We start from the raw sequence: 21,689 nt of genomic DNA, 5'->3' as shown, positions 1-21,689 counted from the left end.
CAGCAGATATGACTTGGGATGTTGTCATCATAAACAGAGCTCAGGTTGTTAGGTCTCATTTTAAGGACACACTGTTCAATCTTTGGTCAGATATTCTACTGAAGAGGGCCGAAGGGAAAAACTTGTGAATAATGATCTGCTCTGTATGCTGGAGAGTTCAGCTTTCTCACAGAAAGACTGCTGCTCATCATATTTGGAATACATGAATGTTTTCATGCACATACCTTTCCTCTCCCTGTCACACACACACACACACACACACACACACACACACACACACACACACACACACACACACACACACACACACAAATCCATGTAAATGCATTCATCATCCTCCATTCTGACTCACATCAGCATTTCCCCTCGGACCCTCATTGTTAGTCGAGTGTACAAACAGTCCGTAGGAGCAGGTGCAGTGTGAAAACAGCGAACCCTGTTCTACCCAGCATCATTCGCTCCCCTCTGATTAGATCCAGAATAACGACACACAGCCCTCTTGCTCAGGTCCAGGCAGGCAGAGCAAATGATGCCTCTCCAACAAGGCACTTAGTTTGATTTATTTTACATCAGCTTCTCAAACTAACAAACAGCCTGCAGGAAATAAATGCAGCCTTGAGTCACAAAGTGACAAATTGTTCCTCAGCCTAAAATACACATGGTGCAGCAGAGGGAAGGGCTTATTAGATGTGGTTTTGATTGAAGGTGCACATACTGTTTCATATTTCTCTGTCTGTGTTCTTTAAAAATATTCCTTCAAAATAGACTTTGTTATTCTGTCAGCTACAGAAAACTATGCAGAAACATGTTGCATAGACACAGAACATAATCAGACCAGTAGTAAAGAAAAATGTGTCAAAGCACAACACCAGAATTCAGCTTTTGCATTTCTGTGACAGAAGATGTTTAATGTGTGATTTTTAAGGGAGTCTATAATATATTTTAACTTTTGATTATTTGTTAATTTAACATTTATAAGTAACTATTTTCAACCATTTCTTAAATATGGACTTTTGTCTTCTGCTTTGAGGAGTAATTGGGGTTATCTTTAGTTATGTATGTAGATGTTATTTGTAGAATATGTGTTAGAAAAAAGAATGGACTTCTAAAAGCAAGGGAATTTTAAAATTAGAGAAGTTAAGATGAGATGCTACTGTATTGCATTTTGGGAAATGTAGGATCCAATTTTTTGTAGATAGACTCACATGAGGAACATAATGTAAAATGTAAAAAGTATTTTGAGAGTCTTATTGCCACATTATAGGGCCTGATTTGTCCCTCACTGTGGGATATCCAGCACTTGTTTTCATCTTGCTAATTGGGCATGGACACAAGGGACAACAAATGGGACGATATAATTAGATAGGATACAATAAGGTACAGGATATGTGGCGCACAATGACGATATTACAACACCAGGTACATACGAGTTAAGATGCTGTGTAAAGCTTTAAATAAAAGGGGCACCTTTGGCCTAGCAGTCTGAGCATGTGCCCCATATACAGATGCTGTAGTCTTCGTCGCAGCAGTCCTGGGTTCTTCCTCTGCTCCCCACGTTTCCTGTCTCTCTTCCTCTGTCCTATCAAATAAAAGCAAAGTTTCAAATTTGAATTTTGTCTCACCCCTATCATATCAAACATATGTTTGATACTCTCATGTCCTTTCTGTTTATATTTGGTAGTAGTAATTTCCTCACACAGCATTTTTCAGTTTAAAACTAGAAGATAATATATGTAGAGTTTGAATTTTACATTGTTCATGTTCTTCATCCCTCTTTTCTTCCCCCTCTCCTGCAGCTGTCTTATGTAATCTTCTTTCTAAACGAATGATCTTGTTGGCATCTTCTAATTAGCACTAGATGTCTGGACACTGAGTGACTGTTGACTGGCATGTGGAACTTGTCACCACTTGACTTGTTCTACCACCCTTTCTCTTTATCTTTCCTCCTACACTCTCCCCGCCATCCACCTCCTCCTTCTCCTCTCCTTCCTAATTGACAGGATTATCAGGAGTCCACCCACCTCGAGCAGTTTGTGACCCGTTTCCTGTTGAAGGAGACAACCAATCAGCTGCATTCGCTTCAAAGCTCGCTCGAGTGTGCCATGGAAACCACCGCAGAGCAGACCCGACAGGAGAAGTAAGGACAAAATTTCTGTTCCCTTTCACACACACAAACTTACACTCACACTCTCAAATATACACACCAGTCACTCTCACAAGTACACACACAGAATTAGTCATTAAAACATGGACAAACTGCATTGTACCAGGGAACACATAATCACAGCTCTCACAGCTAGTCTCACAGTGTTGTCCAAACCACATACACCCATTTACATCCCACTTATTAGACTAAAATTCTTCTTTTATTCAAGGAGTGGAAGCATAACACAGGTTTTACCCTGTAATTATTCAAACTGCCTGCCCATCCCATATGTGATAAGCACTTTTCTTATTATTGTTTTATTTAATAGCTGATACTAGTCGGCAGGCAAATAATTGTGTGCAGCAACAAAGTCCATACCAGATTTCCCCACTGTGACATAAGAGTGCAATAAAGTGTGTTGTATCATGTCATATTGTATCGTATAGCATCATGTCGTTTTGTATCCTTTGTGTAGCATCATATTGTATCTTATTGTATGGTATCCTATCATTATGTATCGTACCATATTGTACCGTATCCATAGATTGTATAATTATTGGATACAGTATCCGTGACGTCACCCATCTGTTGGACATGCTGAACACAACCTAACTTCGTCCGAGCTAGGTGAGATAAAGAGGTGGGACCATAGACTGTATAAAATATGGATGTAGTATCCGTGACGTCACCCATCTGTTCCTGAGAGCTGCTTTGAAGCCAATCGACGACAGCAGCCATATTGGAAATGCGGAACTCAACCAGGCAGAGTGTGACGTAGTGTGAGCCTCTTAGCCAACAGCTATGTGTTCCCGACCGGGAGTCATGTCAGTCATGTCCTTATTTGGGCAAAAACTCGAAATCTTAATATCTTCTGAACTGTCATGTTAGAAAAAAATTCACCCCCCGTACAGTGTGTGTCGATAGAGAGATTAGCTACATACAGCCAAGCCGTTTTTTGAACCAGGCTGTAAACATGTTTATTAATGCTGCAAAGATCTTCTTTTTTGAATGGGTGTGTATGTGGTTTCTGTTATTTATGCAGCCAGCCTCAGTCCCTTTAAAGCTATATTTGCATGCCTCAATGTGGCCCAAAACTCACCAAAATTTGTCCCAAAGTCAGTCATGGCGTAAGATTTAGGAATTAATTGCTTTCATGCCAGTACCTCCTCCAATACCACTCCATAGTGCCCCCTAATGACTTAAAAGGCCAGCCCCTCATTGCTACTTTCACCCACGTGCCTGAATTTTTTTTTTGCACCACATCACAAGATCTACAAAAAAGTCCTGGGCGTCATTGTCAAATCCCAACAGGAAGCACAGAAATCTTAGTCGAATGTCTGATTTTTTGCGATTTTCAGGGTACGTATTTAAGAGAACTAGCCCTAGGCTTTTTCTCCAATCCAATCCCAACAAGGCACAATCCAAAGAAGACATATTGACGATTAAAAGTTATCAGAAAAAGTTAAAATATAAAAATTGGGGGCATGGCAGGTGCATAAAACTCTCATGTCTCGCCATAAGAAGGAAATTGATTTTTGGGGGCTTTAAAATGCACAAAATCTTGCAGAATCGGCCACACGCATCAGCCACGCATCCCATTTAAGCATTTTGGGGCTCTCGTCTAAAAAAATTAAAAAATCTGCTCCATAGACCTCCCTAAAGGGTTAAAAAAAACAGGTAAAATACCGCTCCCCATAGAGGTTTTGTTGAGCTAGGTGCACAATTTCGGTCATGCTCATTCAGCGTGACGTCACAGATACTACTTCCATGTAATAAACAGTCTATGGCTCTATAGTATCATATCATATTGCATATTATCATATCTTATTGAATATTTTCTTATCATGCCATATCATATCTTATGGCATCACAATGCATTGCGAATCATATTGTATCGTATTGTATAGTATTGTATAGTATTGTATGGTATCGCATTGTGTGTGGTATAGTATGGTCTTGCAAAGTGTCCAGTCAAACTGAATAGCATTGCGTTATTTCTATTGTAATGTATTGTATCATCAATTTATATCATCATTAGTAATTCCATAGCAATGAGCCAGGCAAGTCTATTTGGCAATGACAGAGCAGAGAGAGAGGGCAGAAATCTTGCAGCTTAAATTAAATGCCAGGATACCTTTGGCAGGTGATTGTGAGAATAATGTAATCAAATGTGAAATCAGTGCAGTTTGCCTGAGTTAGCTTGCAGGCGTTGTTCCATTTGTAGTTGCAAATGAATGCTGGCAGAAGTAATAGCCAACTCAAAATGAATGCTAATTTTTGTCTGTGTCTGAATAAAGTGAAGATAGGGAGTTGCTGCCAAAATGCTACCAATGTCATCTTTGTGAGGTGATGATGTCACATGTTTGTAGTTTGTGCTGCCCAAAAGTGACTAAAACAAGTTTATGCAGCTCCAAGAAAGCTGTGTTCACTCCTGTGATTTAATTTGAAAACAGTTTGCTGCCATCCCACAATATGTATATCATGTTACTTTATTTCAAGAGGGGGGTACACAGTATTAAATTATTCTGAGCCTGCATTCAGATAAAGGCATGTCACAAGATTTCATACTCTGTGTGTGTGTGTGAGTGCGTGCGTGCGTGCGTGCGTGCGTGCGTGCGTGCGTGAATGCTTGCGTGCGTGCGTGCGTGTGTGTCTCTGTGTGTGTGTGTGTGTGTGTGTGTGTGTTGTCTGTTTATGGGAATGAAAGTGGGTCTAGCCCTGCAGGTAATATGCATTTAAAGACGAGTGATGACTCATGGTATTTTTATGTCCTGTCACCTGTCTGAATTCAAATCTGAGCTGCAGCTTCATCAGCGGAGCACTGATTTCCAGTAAAGAAACAAACATAGCTTTGATTTCTCATTTTGTTTCTTAGATAAGTAACTATAAATCAAGTGGTGTTATCAGTAGATGCAGTGTATCTCCAAGCTCTAATTAGAGAAACAAAACATGAGATGGGCAGGAGGCTGTGAGGCTATTTCAGTGATTTGAACACAGGGAAATTATTCTACATGTAAACGAGACCAGACGAGTCTGCCAAAACAAACAAAACAGAAGCCTATAGATCTGCCAATTGCCTAGGCTAATGTGTCGATGTTCAAATCACCGTCTAGTCGCTGTTATGAAAAAATAATTTGGTAAAAAAGGTTGAATTTGTAAAGGAGCTGTGGTTACGTCAATGGACCAAAATTATTTCCATTTGGAGAAACAGTCTGACACTTGGGAATCAATTAAATTCACACATATATATAAAATATTAAATTTAATTAAATTAGGTTTTAAACCCTAGAAAGAGAGAGAGAGAGAGAGAGAGAGAGAGAGAGAGAGAGAGAGAGAGAGAGAGAGAGAGAGAGAGAGAGAGAGAGCAAACACTGAATTTAATGAATTTACTGTTTGTCAGACAGAAGATGATATATGGTACCACAGCATGTCAGAAGGCTTAGTTTCACTCCTTAATCTGTAAAAATAGGACTTTTTCAAGGTTTTCCCAGATTTTATATAAATGTGATAATATTTTGTGATTGCACTGTGTAATCATGTAACCATGTGAAACTGTGACCGTATTCTATTTGTGTTGTTTTGTTTGCTTGTCTGTTGTAACCTATTTTGTGCTGCCGGCTTGGCCAGGTCACTCTTGAGAAAGAGGTTTTAAATCTCAATGAGTCTCTTACCTGGTTAAAGAAAGAAAGAAAGAAAGATTTTCTATGTTTTTTTTCTAATAGATGGATGGATCTGCTCATCCTAGAAAGGGTAGCTGCCAGCTACTTCTCTTGATGAGCTGCCCTGTGAGAAATGTTGTTAACTGATTCTACCTGGTCTGTGTTTACAGCTCTATCTAGGACAGCTAGATAGAGCTAGATAGAGCAGGGGTTGGATGCTGGCAGAGTTTGACGACAGGGAATAGCATTAATGTTACAGAACCCAAAAGATTTGTTGCGTTGGCTTGGACCAGAAGTGATGAGACAGATATATATAGAGAGACGGAGCATCATACAGGACCCACATCTGGTCGCCTGAGGGAGGGTGTCAGCAGGGTTAGTCCCTGAATGCTAGAACCCTAAAAAGGTATGCCAAGGTTTCAGTGAGCTTTTACACATGTATTGAACTTTGCTTGATCTCTGAATTTTCAGCGCATTTCTTTTAATAAAAGTAGATTTATTTTGTTTTGCTCAACGATCAACAACTCACATGTGTATTCTTTCAATACTAAATACTAGTTTGTACAAATGTGGGATGCCTAGCATTATTTTTCCACTAAAGGAAGTTGTGCAGCATTACTTTTGTTCAGGTTCCCCATGCTTTTAAGGGTAGTTCTTGTAAATGATTATACATTCTTATTGTTAAGTATACCCTGGTATTTTGAATAAATTGTCTTCCTTCTTTCCTGTCAGGTTTTCAGTGGCGTTCTTTTCCACAAGAGAAATATATCAGCAAAGTATTTCAACAAAGTAGATGTAGTATTTGAATGTTTTTGTAGGAGTTCAGTTGGAGTTTTTGTGCTCTCTTGTGTCCTTTCTATCAACACAAGAATGTTTAACCTTTTTTTCTAAGAGGTAGGAAATCATAAGGTTAGATAATCAACATCTGAGATTTGCCAAAATGTCTTCATTCATTCTCTCCTCTTCTGTCACGTCCTCAAAATGTTTCTTTCTCTTTCTCCCTCTCATGTCACTTCAAAGTGTGACCATCCCTTGCTCCCTGAGCAGCTTCTAGTCTTTCTTCTTCTCAGAACTGCAGCACTTGAAAAATTCCCATGTGCATCTGAATGGAGTCACTCTTCTTAAGAGACATCTAGAGGATGGGGCTGTTTCTCTCGGGGCTTTAAATAGGTTTCTGTGGTCAGTCTGATATGTGTGAAGAGGACAATGCGGAGCTCATATTAGAAGATGCATGACGTGACTCAGTGCAATGCCCCACCTGTGTTGCCGTTCTTTCTCCTCAGCAGTACCATTATTTTCCTATTGGTTATTTGTTGTAATGTGAGTCCCTCAGCTTGAGTTGAGCACAGAACAGTAGAGATACAGACCTACTTTTCTTGAATCCTCTGCTCCTGGTTCTGGCAACATAGTTTTCTCTCCAGCCCTTAATATCAAGGCTGTAGGAGGAACATGATGATGCAAAGGCTGCTGGTCTTTTCCCCATGACTGGTTTTAGACAGTTTCAGCAATTAGATTTGATATGTAGCCTTGAATACAGTGTGACTCAGTGACAGAACAGGGGGGACCTGACACCAGCTGCTCCAATATACGTCAAAAATATGCATGCATTAGACTGTAGCTAATGGGTTAATTAAACTGCTTTTCTTCTAGATGTGGAACATGGTATTTAAAATAGTAAATAATATAAGTGATGTTCTAAGGACAATTACAGCCCTTAAAATAAAAGCAGTAATTCAGGGATAAATGTAAAAAAAAAAAACACAGTCACAAATCTTCACATTCAGATAGTAGGAAGAGCCCTCCATATGAGGTATGCTGTATTCTGTATGTATTATGTTTAAAAACAGGTGCACTTAATATAGGAGTAGGCTGACATACAACATAGTTTTGGGAATTCTCTTTTAAGAGCTCTAAAACAGAATTTAGAGCTAAAAGCAAATTAGCATCGCAAGGTGTGAAGAATGGAGACAGCCAGCTTCTCACAAGTAAAGGTCCAGGTAATAACTGTCAACACTCCTGGATACCAGGAGTGAAACCACCTATTAAACATTAGTGAGCTTTGGCAGTGCTGGGAGGTGGATTTTCTATATCATCCAAGAAATCCTACAGAACCAGCCCCCCTGACTGTGAGGTGATTTCAGTGTAGTAGATATACCCAGTAAGGGCCTGTGTCCACTGATGTCGTTATTTTGGCTGGCAACGCCCACAACCTCAATTTCAAAGCACTTCTCACTGGCGTTTACTGTTGCTAGGTTATGAAAATTGTCTTGAGTCACTTCCCTGTCCCTTGGTAGTGACTGCTAAGTCTATTTTAAATTGCTCTGTGTGCTAAATATTTGCTTTTATTGGATGGAAAATTGTATTTTTAAAAAAAATGGAAAGGAATTGTTTCTCGGGACTAGCAGGAACTCAGGCCTAGAAAGCCTTAGAAAACTGCCTGTAGTTCTTTGACCATTGAGGTTGTTGTTAAAAAGGTTGATGTCAGAAGTCCCGCCCTGTGTTGATTTTGATTTGTCAACAATGAAGGAGTGGCATTGATGAGCTTGGTGGTCTACCAAAAGTTTAGCTGTTCTTTTTCGCACTCAAGACGCTGTGTGCAGAAAACGCTGAACTGCATTGGATTTGAGTAAAACATCAGGTGCTGACAGTGCATAAGCTGCTATCAGTGAACACAGGCTTCGTGCAATTTCTAGCTGCGGACTAACCCAAAAGTATTTTCCTTTATCCCGAATTTGTCTCTTTCCATCCAATAATGTCTATAAGATATTTTATATTAAATTATTGTATTCCATATGTGTGGGAGTAAAATAAAGAGTCCAGTGGAAGAGTGAGCGATTGAAAAAGCCAGCAAGACTTTTCATGTATGAGCTTAGAAAACAGTTTTAAGAGAAATGACTCAGGAACCATCTTTGTGCACAGTAGTTTTCCTTAGAACATGCCTGTAGTGAACACTCAGGCTTGCTGATGTTAACTCTTTAATATTGGAGTGTGTGCGTTCACCTGCAAACAAACACATCCCCAAAGACACCCTGAGGTCTCCTCAAAATACGGGACCAAACAAGTTGACAGCGCTGAGATAAATCTTAGGTGATGTCACCCTGCAGCTGCATGTACCTTGTCACTGGCGGTATCATCACTGTCAGACCAACACAAAATACAAACATAAAAAGAGCTCGGACATCAACAGGCTTGCCGAATTTGTTCAAAGATGAGACATCTGTATGTGAGACTGCGTTCTTTGGTCACAAGTGCTGTCCAAAGTTGGTCAAAATATAAGAAAATCTGGGTATAAACAGCAGGAAATATTACCAATTCTGTAGTCTATATAAAAAAGATTTAGTTTTATTTGTTAGAGTCAGCAGAGACAAAATCAATCTTATTTTGTGTAACTGATCTGAAATTTTGTGTATGAAGTGCACCACAGAAACCAAGGAACAAAAGGCCAAGGTTTTTAACTGTAATGTCAAGTGTCCTGCGGGAGAACAGTCACAACAATTTTCAAAGAGAGCATGCCAGGATATTGTGATGCCTGAATAATCGTCCTCCTTATTTTGACTCCAGACAGGGCCCACTGAAGCCAGAGGTTTTGTCCATGCAGTGGTCCGGCCGTCGATCCAATCGGAGGCTACAGAGGAACAGCAGCCTCTCACCAAACAATCCGCTCCTCAGTCTCGTAAATTCAGGTTAGTTTTTTATTGTCATGGTCCCATGTTGATTTCCACTTTAGTTATGTTGTGTTGTAGCTGCCAGCAGCATCTGCACCTCAGAGAGTAGAAACACATGGAGGGGGAGGGGAGTTTGTGTAATTCTCAACAGAGAAAAGAGAAAAAGAGATTGAATAGGACAGCTGCTTGTCTTGTGGGCTTGAATGTCTATACAAGGCCTTGATATTTTTCTTTTCTTAGGTTGAGGTTTGCAGTTAGGGAACAACAATTTCCTTGACATACATACCAGCAAATATGATACAGTATTTGTTGAGCTATCTCTGGGTAGTAATAAATAACACCATCAGCCTTCCATTTGTTGATGATTGCTTGATTTACAATGCCTGGTTTGCTCACAGTGCTCTTTTACCTAAGTCCATCACTTTTAATTGAATCATCTACAACTGTCGATGAATAAGTTAATTTAAATAAAACACTATAAAACAAAATAGGTTGACAGAAAAATCAAATGTGCAGTTGCCAGTGACGGAGTGAATGGCTAAGTGATATACAGACCCAAAAACAAAATGTTGGGGTGTTGTGTTAAAACAGATTTTGATAGTTTGCAAACATTTAAGCCCTGATGAATAAATAAAAATAGTGCAAAGAAAACATATCAAATTCTGAAATTGAAAATACTATGAAAAATATGTGCTCCTTTTAAATTTGATGCTAGCAACACATTTTTAAAAATGTGACAGGGGAATGTTTACCATGTGTTGCACCATCTCCTCTTTTAACAACACTCTGTAAATGTTTGGGAACCGAGGAGACCAGAGTCTGGAGCTTTCAATGTGAAATGTTGTCCCGTTCTTGCCTGATACAGGATTTCAGCTGCTCAAGAGTTTGGGGTCTCCCTTCTTGTATTTTTCATTCCTAGATGCACCGAATGATTTTCAATTGGGGACTGCAGGCAGGCCAGTTTGGCAGCCAGACAATTATACTACCAAACCATGTATGGAGTCAATACAGAGGCTGTTTTCGAAACCGCATACTATACTAGCAGTACGTACTGATTAGGCCAGAAGTAAGCATGTAGTAAGTAGTAAGTGGAAAAGTGCAAAATCTGCAGTATGCCAAAACTCCCCGGATGTCTACTGATTTGGGAAAATATCTCAGTGTGCATCGGACCAGTCTTCCTCGCGTACTGTTTCCCATAATGCACAGCGCTCGTTCTGCTTTTTCTTTTTCCTAATTTTTTGACGGGAGGAAATCCGTTTTTGGGTGCTGTGAAAGTTATCAAATTATATATAAACCACTTCCTAACTTTCTTAAATCATAAATGGATGCTAAATAAGCTTTTTATTTATCGGCTTCGCCGTTGTTTACTTCCGCTTTCCGAAACCGGAAATCCAGCGAAGTCTGGCTCAGCATGCTGCATGACAGATCGGACAGAACAGTCATACTACATACTAAATTCAAATGCAGTATGTAGTAGGCAATACCTACTGCCTACTACATTAGTAAGTAGTATGTAGCAGGTTGTTTCGGAAACAGCCTCAGTATGCATCAGACCACCTCACGTACTGTTTCCAACAATGCACAGCGCTCGTTCCGCTTTTTCTTTCCTCTTCTTTTTTTTGAGGGGAGCACTCAGTTTTTATGTGCTGTGAAAATTATTCAATTACATATAAACCACTTCTTAACTTTTTAAATCATAAATTGATGCTAAAGAAGCAGTTTTGCTATCAGTTTGGCCGTTGTTTACTTCCGCATTCCGAAAACGGAAATTCAGTGACGTCTGGCTCAGCGTACTGCAACACAGATCGGACAGAACAGTCATACTACATACTAAATTCAAATGCAGTATGTAGTAGGCAATACCTATTGCCTACTACATTAGTAGGTAGTATGTAGCAGGCCATTTCGAAAACAGCCACAGTCATATATGACCACGGTAGATCTTTGGGATGCAGCTTAGTGTCACTGTCCGTGGTGCTGAGAGCTGCACAGTGACAGCTGTCCCTCAGAGTGAGAGATGCACATCATAAACACCTCATAAGTGTCTTGTAGACACCACAGCAGCAACAAACTCTGCAACTGCTCAGCACCAAAACTTTTGCCACGCCCGTCATGCGCCGCACCCTGACATGCCAAAGTTGTGAGGGCCTGTTCAATGCTGCTTGCATCTTTAATTTGAATTTGTGTCTTGCTGAAATATGTAAGGTCCTCCCTGAAGATTCTCTGGAGGGCAACATATTACTGTATATATTGTTAAGCATTAATGGTGCATTCCAAGATGTGTACACGACCCCGGTCATGGGCACCTACGTGTCCCCACACCACCACAGATGCTTGCTTTTGAACTGTGACTTTGCACTATGCATGTCTTCCCCCACTTTCTGTTTCCCATGTTTGCAGTCTCTCTTTAGCTGTCCTATCTAATAAAGGCATAAAAGCCCAAAAATATAAATTAAAAAAATAAAAGAATAAAAGTCTGTTTTTAATACAGTGACACATCCGGGCATGAAGATTGGTTGGTTTTTGAACAAAAAAAAAATCTGTACTCTTTTAATGATATAATGTATTGTAGATGATAAAATCTCAAAATTCTATTTTTCACTGAGTAACATTATTCATAAATTGTTCAGCTATTTGCTCACAGTTCCTTATCTTACAAGGCATCCCAACTTCTATTTTATGCCAACAGTGTATCAAATGTGCTGTCATTTTGAAATATTTTGTGCTATCAGACACATCTTAAACATCTTTTGTGTTACATTTGAGTGTTTTTAGACAAGTAATCTTACTGAGGAAATAAGTCTTACTTTGGAGAAAGACCCAGTCATGCTAAGAACAGCTTAACAACTCAAATGTTTTAGTTTCTTGTATTTTTTTTAACTGTATTAATCATTTTTATTTATTTTTCTCACACCACAGCTGTTTTTTTCTTCTGTTTTTCTGGCCTTGTTGTTTTATGTTTGAACTATTGTACATAGTTTCTATTAGACCTCCACTATCACGCCAGCTGTGGTTGCTAGGAGATATGAGCCCCTATAAACTTCAATTGCAGGTCTCAAAGCTTTTCTATTGATTGGTTTGCTTTTGCGTAGCATTACATGAAAGGAAACGTTAAAATGCCTTTCGGGACTCCGCCACTATATTCCAGTATTCAGCTCAGAAAAATCAATAGAGGAAAGTGTGTTTAAAATACAGTCGATGCATGCGGCACCTTTCATCCCTTCACCTTTGTTGATTTCTCCTTTTGTCTGAAATCTATCCTCTCCCACAGGTGTGTACGATGAAGACAGCCAGTGGATGGTCCAGGTCAACAGACTGCAGAAGCTGATTGACCGTCTAGAGCAACGGGTGACTTCTTTCCTTTCAACTTTTTCATACTCATATCTCCTTTTTTCTCTCCTGTGATATTTTTAGTCCGTCTGTTTCCTTCGCCATCTGAGCCATCTGGTCTTTACATCGCTCGCTCAAATTAACTGCAGATTGTGCCGAGAGGACTCCAAACAAAGTCAACAAATAAACTAAACTCTACAACACCCTCCCACGAAGGAACACATGGACATATGTACAGTATAAAGTAAACTCTCTCTCAGGATGCTCGCCTGTTGAAACAAAACCTTCTGAGATATTTTTGAAATCCAATTAAGGTGAAACTTGAAGTTTGATTCTGGATCAAAACACAGAAATGCTTTGAATTACTTGCTGTATTTTCGTTGTTTGTAATTAATTAACCAAAAAAAAGGAAACTTAAAAATGTTGATTACAAATACAGCATAAAAGTAATATTTTAGTAAAGACGTGTAAAAACAAATATTTTGGAAGTTAAACGTTAAGCTGATGGCACCTAAGAGAACTAGATAAACAAAATCTGCAGGAGAACATAAGAGCACTGCTGATGAATTCACAGTCATGTTTAAGATTACTTTTATCCTCATATATCCCCCACAAATGTGTAAGGATTTGTGATTTGTCACAGATTTGTAAGTGAAAACAAAAGTAGAGGAATCAAGTGCAGGAAAGTAAAAGGGTTTGTTACACAAAAAAAACAAGGGGAAATCAAAAGTCTACTTTTCACAATGCCCAAAATACAACTGAAAATCCACAAAGATAAACTCAGGCAATCACAGTGAAAAATGGAACAGAATCAACATGCCAGCCGTTGATTCTGAGGGACTTCTTTTTTTGGCTGCATGAATAAATGTTTATTAAATCATAAAATCATCTTTGGATCAATATATAGGTACTCAAGGAGATAGGTGGCTGTGCAAATTATGATCCTGACAGGGTGAGCAAGTGTTAGCAGGCCTCTGCGTTGAGATCTGTATAAGAGATAAAGAGATGATGAAGAAAGTTACATTTTTGACAGTCTTCTAATTATTCTTTATTTTATTTTAGGTAAAGAGTTCAGAGCTTCACAAGTATGCTATTTTGCATTAGCAGATATTTATTTATTTATTTATTCATGGGGTCCATTTTTTTCCTCCTCTCTTTTCTCAGGAGATTCGTCTGGAGCCGGTCGAAGAGGAGGTCCTGGAGAGCAAATCGGTTGGTTTCAGTACACTATTATTCATCTATTTTGCTGCTGTGATCACTCTGTGTCAGTCTCCTCTCACACGGTGGAGTACGACTGAATGTGAGGCCACAATGATAATAACTGCACAGCGGTTGCATAGCAACAGCAAGGATGAAACAGTCTTATTCCCCGCCTGCCTTCACACTGTCTGTCTTCAGCTCAAATGTTTCTTATCTAGACTTAGTATTGAGTTTCGTAGAGAAAGCTCACAGGCAATACTGAGAGGGATTGAGTGAGGTACAGAGTGTATACTTTAGTGTATATCTGGTGTCATTTGTCAGTACTATCTGATGCTTTAATCTCAAATCATTTCTCAAAATGAATGTCTTAGTATTACTATAGTTATTAGTTATATTAACATTGTATATTCTAATGTTGCTCGCAGGTGTGTTTGCATGTTATCAGCCATGCATGTTTAACATCAGAGTCTGCAAGCCGGAGCAAGCAGGGACTGCTATTTCCTCCCACCAGGATTCATTTCACTCATTTCATGGCTGAGAACGTCTCTAAAGCAGACGGCTGACTCACTGACCACCACAGCAGACCAACACAAACACCCTCTCACATCACTAACACACTCTCACAGGGAAGAACATTTATAGTGAAGGGAAGTTTCTTTTCTTGAAGACTGGCTGCAAACTTTGATTATAAAATCAGGACTCCAGAAACAGTTGTCAGCAGTTTTATTTTGAGAAATATTTTTACTAGTTTGAACTTATATAAAATGATAAGTACAAAATACGGTTTGATGGCCACATAGGTATGTTTGAAAGGAATTTTCAGTTTATACTTTTTTTAACGAAGGAAAATGAAATGTGGGGAACACGTGACATTGACATTACAAATGTCTAAAACATTTGAAAATGTAAAGAAACACAGTAAGTGTCACTCAGATGGGCCCCAGTCGACATTTTTACATTGCATCAATGTTTAAAAGACGTCTGTGTTCACTGTTAGAAGAAGTTGAATCTATGTTCTGTACAAAATCGTCTTTTGTCACAGGATTCATCACATATTCACACATATTATCATGAATATACAGCTTACAATGATTGTATGAAAGTACATCACAGTCACTAAATAAAAAAATTTCAAGGCTCAGATTTCAGTTCATGACAGCCTCAATTAAAGTCTTCTGCTCACCAACGTTGGCAGCCGAGCTCTAACACATCCTTTTCTACAGTTAGGTATCAGTCAGCTATGTCAACATCCAGGGGTCTCTCTGTCACAGATAGAAGTTTCAGCTGCTCCTTTTTACAAGGTCTCTGACCCGTCTTGGTCCCTTGATCACACCAAACAGCCCATAACGCGTATGATTTTGTATTTAAAAAGATGCGTAGGAATAATGTCTTTGTGTAGACTTAACCAGCGTTTGAAAATCACTCTGAAGACATAGACCATCACAATTCTCATTTCTGTCCTTCTTCTCTAACCTCCCAAATAACTAGCCTATCAAAATGATTCGACAAAAATGTGTTTTCTGACTCGTTGATGCAAAGATTGTATCGTAGCCAGTTGAAACTTGTTCACATTGAGTCTTAAACATTCTGTTTTGAGCCGAACTTCAACATTGAACTCCCAGTTAGTGCTAACTGGGGTATGATCTGTTGAAACATGAATCATTTTATGAGCTGAAATAATGCAAACATCTCATTTTCAACTGTGAGTTTTCTAACGTGTGACAACAACACTGGAATCACAGATATTCAAATGTGTCACAGACTCATTCATAAAGATAGTGCTTGATTTTTACTTTCATTGGTTTTGTTGAAAATAGAATTTTTCACATATCTATGAGATAAAAGCATAAACACAAGGTTGTGGTAATAACCACATCTAACACCTCCTCCTCATGAAGGGAGGCATGTGAAATGTGGCTTCTGTGTCTAAATCAGCTCCAGCTATTCAAACAAAGCACAGTCTGTATAAATACTATACCATGATAATTATATTTAACCTTCCTGTTATGTTGCTGGTCAAATTGACCCTTTTAAAAGTCTATTATAGGCAATATAATAGTTGGTTTACAACCAATAATTGGTAATGTAGTAATCAAAGTGAAGGTCAGAATCTAAAATTACACCAAGATTTCTGACTTGCTCACAGTGTTTTAACAAAATTGAACTCAGATGTAGTTGGATCTGTTCTCTCTGGGTTTTTGGGCCAACGACAAGTATTTCAGTTTTTTCTGAGTTAAGTTTTAAAAAGTTTGACACTTTAAACACATTATTGCTGTTCCAGAGAAACAAACATAACAGGAGGGTTAAATACAGACAAAGTGTGAAATCATTAAATTTGGCTTGTTGAGTTAAACACATTTGTTTTTCTCACTTATAAATCCACATTACGACAAAAACTATTGTCAGGGTGGATTCTCTTTATGAGGAAAAACTGAAAAAACAACCAAACATGAATCAGGTTACTGTTTGAAATTCACCTTCAAAATAAATTTACTGTTTCCTAAAGAACTTTCTGAAGACAATCAACTCAGATTCAATCTGTAAAAAATGCTTTATTCATGCCTTTACTTGGATGGAACTGTAGACAGTGTGGGAAACTGAGAAGAGAGGGTGGGGAATGACCGCTCCCTTCAAAAGCTACAATATTTGAACATAAGGTGTGTGATTTAACAGCTAAGCTACATTGATGCCCCACAATTTTTACTTGTTACTCATATCTCCCATACAGTGTAAAAAAAAAAAGCTTGTTTCATTTGCTTCATTTTCTTGCACAAAAGAAGAAAATGTGCAGATGTCATGTGCAAAGAATCTGTTTCCAGCACTGCGACTTTTCATAATTTTAATATTGGTTTAACTGAAATTTCTTCATCAAATCCTGAAGAGTTTGGCCTTCACAAAATGCAAGAGCCTGAGCAAACTTTAATTTGTTTGGATTTTTCCATTAAGACGTCCAAAACCTAAAACAAATAAGTCTCCAATGAAAAAACAACAAAAGAAAACATTCAGGGAAGTCAGGAATTCTGTGCAGGGAGTTTCAGTGATACAATTTGTGCACCAGAAGTATCATAGCACTGCAGACAAATGAAACCATGCATATGAATATTACATGGCACTGTCATGTCGCATAACTGGCGCAATGTTGACGTCTCTGCTCATGTGTGAATTAATCAATGTGTAATTGGAGTGTGTCACTGAGAATACATGTTCAGCCAAGAGAAAACCAGTAATGATCCGCAACACATGACTGAAGTGAGACTGTGTGTGTGTGTGTGTGTGTGTGTGTGGGTGGGTGTGTGTGTGTGTGTGTGTGTGTGTGTGTGTGTGTGTGTGTGTGTGTGTGTGTGTGTGTGTGTGTGTATGTGTGTGTGTGTGTGTGTGTTTCTCCCAAATTAGCAACTGAGAAAATGTCCCCAAGCATTTTATCAGCCACACACACACACACATACACGCACACACACACACAAACAAACACACACAAATGCACACACACACACACGGACACACACGGACACACACGGACACACACGCACACACACACACACACACACAGCGTACCATAGGACATCAGGCCAGCCATTCACTCTTTGTTCTCATCAGCCTCTCTATCTCTCTCAACAAATCCTCGTCAGCCACAAGACACTATTAGCATGCTTTCAATCGTCATGGTTACACCATGTCTTCCTCTGTCTTCTTTTGTGCTGTTCATGACTTAACACACAACCTATAGATGCTTAAGTGTGTTTCTGCCTCTTCACCTGCAACAACCGTGGGAAGGGGCACTAGCTTAGTGACATTTGGAAGTAATGCCCTTTAAGCTGAAGCTCATACAGAATGCTGCTGCTCGAGTCCTAACAAGGACCAAAAAAGTAGACCACATCACTCCAGTTCTTAGATCTCTACACTGGCCTCCTGTCTGTCAGAGAATAGACTTTAAAATCCTGCTTTAAATCAAAGACTAAGACTTTTTTATTTGCCACTGTCTTCCTATCTTAGCTTATTTTAACTCACTTTAACTTAATTTTATTTTTAACATATTTCTAATTTTCCTTTTCTTTTCTGTTTTATTATATTTGTCATTTTAATTGTGTTACTTTATGATTGTCTGAATGTTTCCAATGCTTTTAATGTTGTAATGTTTAATGTAAAGCACATTGAGTTGCCCTTGTGTATGAAATGCGCTATACAAATAAAGTTGCCTTGCCTTGCCTTGCCTTGCTGGAAATATGTCTTGAAATGGTAAAAATGCAGACAGGGTGAAATCAGAACCAGAACCAAAATCAGGTTCATTTCCAGGAATGTTTCACATTCAAAACTCCTTCAATCACTCTTTCTCTTCCCATCTAGTCATGGCAGATGCTTTGCATGTCAAGAGTTGTGAGATAGCTTTTGGGCTACAGTAATAAGAACTGATTGTCAATTGTGGTTTTATAGATTTCTTTTGAGCTGCCTGGTTAAAGATGTGTGTGAAGAATCCACAATTTAGGACTTATTGCTTCTTTGCACAGCACCACATTGAAAGCCTTGTGTTCTGCTGTGGCTACAACTTTGTGATCAATCAGAGTCAGCATTCACTAAGCATGTGAACATCTTCTTGGAATTAAACTGTTTCTGTTTGCAACTTGCAGGACTGTACTGTGACTAGTTTGCTGAGGCATTAACTGTATCACTAAAGTATACAAAAAGAGTTAAATGTATTCTATTATGTAGAATCATCCTTGGTCATTTTGTCATCACATTAGGACACTTGGGTTGTAAAGAATCTGGTGCCAGAGCACATAAGTGCTATCTTTAAAAATCGGATTATAAAAGGCTGCAGCTCTTACATTACAGTTCTGCATTGGTCACCATTTCTTTGCACACTGAGCTAAAGCGAACCCCTGCCAGAAGATTTTTGAACATCTCCCAGAAGCAAATCCTGACCCTCTGACTTTGCGTGTCTTTGCATCTTTTAATTTGTGTGTGTGTGTGTGCTTATATTTGTGTGTTATGTCTTGTCTTCACAGCACATCCTGATCGTCCAGAGGCAGCTCTGTGTGCTGGAGGAGGAGCTTGAGGAGTTTCGTTTGGCTCTCAGACAGTACATGGAGTGTTCCTGCGCCCAGACTGGATGTTTACAGTCAGTTTGTATTCTCTTTGTACTCTTTAGATCAAAAGGTTTACTGTAGAACATTTTTATCCTGCTTTGTTTTTAACATTTCTGCTTAAGGGTTAGGTTTAGGGTTACTAAATAAAAAAAGAAGCATTTAACATTTATAAATAATCTTTTACTTACACGAGTTATCTAGAGAGTGGCCTTTCTAAAGAAGGGATGGCTCTTATGTTGGTCCCTCTGTGGTGTCTTAATGTTGAACTCATTTTAATATCCCAGACTCAGGCTCCGAGGATAGAGGCTGCATAGATATTGGAGCTTAAAGAGGCAAATTTGTGCTTTTCAGAATACTTATTACAATAATCAACTTGACAGATGCGTTTGCAGGTTAAGATAAGAACATATTCGTGTGGTTACATTTTGATATGTGCTGTGTATATTTTCCTGTTTTTATGTCCTTGACAATCACCTGACAATTCCTAGTTGAAGTTCAACATTGGTGTTGCTAATTATACCCAAAGGTGGACCTTTGAGCTAGAATTATTTTCACTTGTACTGATCTTAAGGTTTGGTTTTTGATTTTCTTTTTTCTTTTTTCATTGATTCTAAATCGGGACAGTTGTCAAATGTTGAGTTCTTCAGCCATTGCCATGAGGTTTATCATGTATGGTATAATATATCATGTACATGTGGTTATGCAAATTACATTCCTGATTGGTTGAGTAGGATTGTATTGATTTAAAGATGACTAAGTCATACATCTTTTAAAAAAAAAATAGTCCCTCTGATTCTACGGTCAATAACGCTTCCATTGCCAAAGATTCAAATCAGCCTCTTTGTTGGACAAAGAACATACAAACATTAACTTTAGCATTATTTAATACATTACATTAAACTTAACATACCCACTGACAGTAACACTAGACATGGTGAAAGGTACTTCTGTAGGAATATTGATGTTGATATTTCTGTCCTCATTCAGCTCTTGTTCCTGTCTGAGCTTTGCAGTTGATGAACTTTTAAACATATGAGGCAAATTTCACAAATTGTGACATTCTTGTAAGATAAGATACTCCTTTATTCATCCCTCAATGGGGACATTCATGGAGTTACAGCAGCAAACAAGAGGATGTACAGTACAAGAATTTCAACAAGAATATATATATAAAATAATTTTTTTGAAAAGTCGATCAGAGACGACAGCTTGACCATAATTTTCCTGTCAGCCACCACCTGTACAGGGTCCAGGACTGAGCTGTCCTTCACCAGTTAGTTCAGTCCCGCTCTCCTGTATCCTGTCCGCCCACAGCAGGTGAAATCCTTCCAATGTGGCGTTCGTGTCCAGTGTTAGCTCTGTTAGCATGATGCTACTCTGCCAGTATTCCCTCTGGTGCTGGGTTAGCTTGTCCACCTTATCGTAGATAGATCTTACATTCCCCATAACGGATATAATATATAATATACCCATAACACACTTCTGGTTTAAGTTACTTTATAGCGATCAGCAACTTAGAGATCCTCTCAACAGCTCTGCTGCAGCAGCTTGGAGGAAAGAATGGTGCCAAGTAGTTCCTCAGGCTGGTCTCACATCTGTGCCCAATAACTGTCATTTTTTCACGGCCCTCAAGATCAGCCTGAGTTTGAAACTAACTATTTTGCCACAGTGTCAACAGTTAGAGGGGAAATGTGCAAGACTCTTTTGTGCAGATTGATTCAACTTGATGTGTGATCATGTTGTCCCTGCCGTTGCTTTTGAAGGTTTAGGTTGATGGCAATTTTTTCCAATAACTCAAATCTACATCATCCCCCTGTTGAGGTTAAAGCCTTGATATAAGAATCTGGAGTGCAGGGTCTCCACATGTGTCATTTGTATTATGTTTTACTCAGTGAAATAGCTTTTGTCAAAACTAAAAACATGCTCTGGCTCTGATGTAGCACTGGGAAAACAACACGTGATCAGAAGAAAAAACAGCAATCAGCTGTCAAGCATCAGAGTTTGTTACATCTTTGATGCAAAGCACATTTTGAGAGGAACAAAAAACCTCAAATTAACTGTCGCTTTGGTTTGAGAATAAACCCAACAGCCTGGAGCACACTGTGACATTTACATGATTTGTAATGTTGTGACCATCTCTCTGAATACTCAGTCATGTTTACTCATTGTCAACTTAAGATGAAACTCTCCAAAAAACACAAATTGAGGGTTGTAATATTAGAAAAATGTTATTTGACGGGTCCACCCTGCCTGCTTCCCCGAACACTGTGGGAAACAGGCGGTGCTGGAGGACAGGATGTAGCACTCTAATTAGAGATTGCATGACTTGTGTTCCCTCTTGTTTTGCATTCGGCAGCATCGCAGTTCAGCGGCTGGCAAATGAGTCACGCTTCATTCTCTATGAATTCTGGGGGCACAACAACGTGTGGAAGAAGTAAGTGTTCGTCCTCACCCTATGTGTCGTGATTAATGCAGCATGGCCTGTTCATAAACCCCAAATTATATTTTCTGCTCATTGAGAGGAGGTCTGCTTCCCTATGTGTTTAGAGCAGTGAACTCTGTGAGACCTTAATCAGACTAATAAGGAAAAAAAAACACGTGCCAT

The 21,689-nt window shown here is 38.9% G+C and overlaps 1 protein-coding gene across 3 annotated transcripts in view; it reads left to right on the top strand.

Annotated features, from left to right (window-relative positions):
* necab1 (N-terminal EF-hand calcium binding protein 1) overlaps positions 1 to 21,689 on the top strand; it is a 38,862-nt gene that overhangs the window by 14,759 nt on the left and 2,414 nt on the right. The window contains exons 6-12 of one of the 3 annotated variants that reach the window (XM_034705107.1): positions 1,797 to 1,805; positions 2,001 to 2,137; positions 9,367 to 9,488; positions 12,742 to 12,818; positions 13,965 to 14,012; positions 19,004 to 19,116; positions 21,441 to 21,518. In XM_034705107.1, the coding sequence (XP_034560998.1) occupies positions 1,797 to 1,805; positions 2,001 to 2,137; positions 9,367 to 9,488; positions 12,742 to 12,818; positions 13,965 to 14,012; positions 19,004 to 19,116; positions 21,441 to 21,518 (584 nt within the window). Of the gene's footprint in view, positions 1 to 1,796; positions 1,806 to 2,000; positions 2,138 to 9,366; positions 9,489 to 12,741; positions 12,819 to 13,964; positions 14,013 to 14,425; positions 15,108 to 19,003; positions 19,117 to 21,440; positions 21,519 to 21,689 lie in introns of those variants that run through there. The other 2 variants (XM_034705108.1, XM_034705109.1) reach the window with 2 other exon arrangements.

This window comes from Notolabrus celidotus, chromosome 16 (assembly GCF_009762535.1).
Source record: "Notolabrus celidotus isolate fNotCel1 chromosome 16, fNotCel1.pri, whole genome shotgun sequence".
NCBI lineage: Eukaryota > Metazoa > Chordata > Actinopteri > Labriformes > Labridae > Notolabrus > Notolabrus celidotus.
This window is presented reverse-complemented; position numbering and strand designations above follow the sequence as displayed.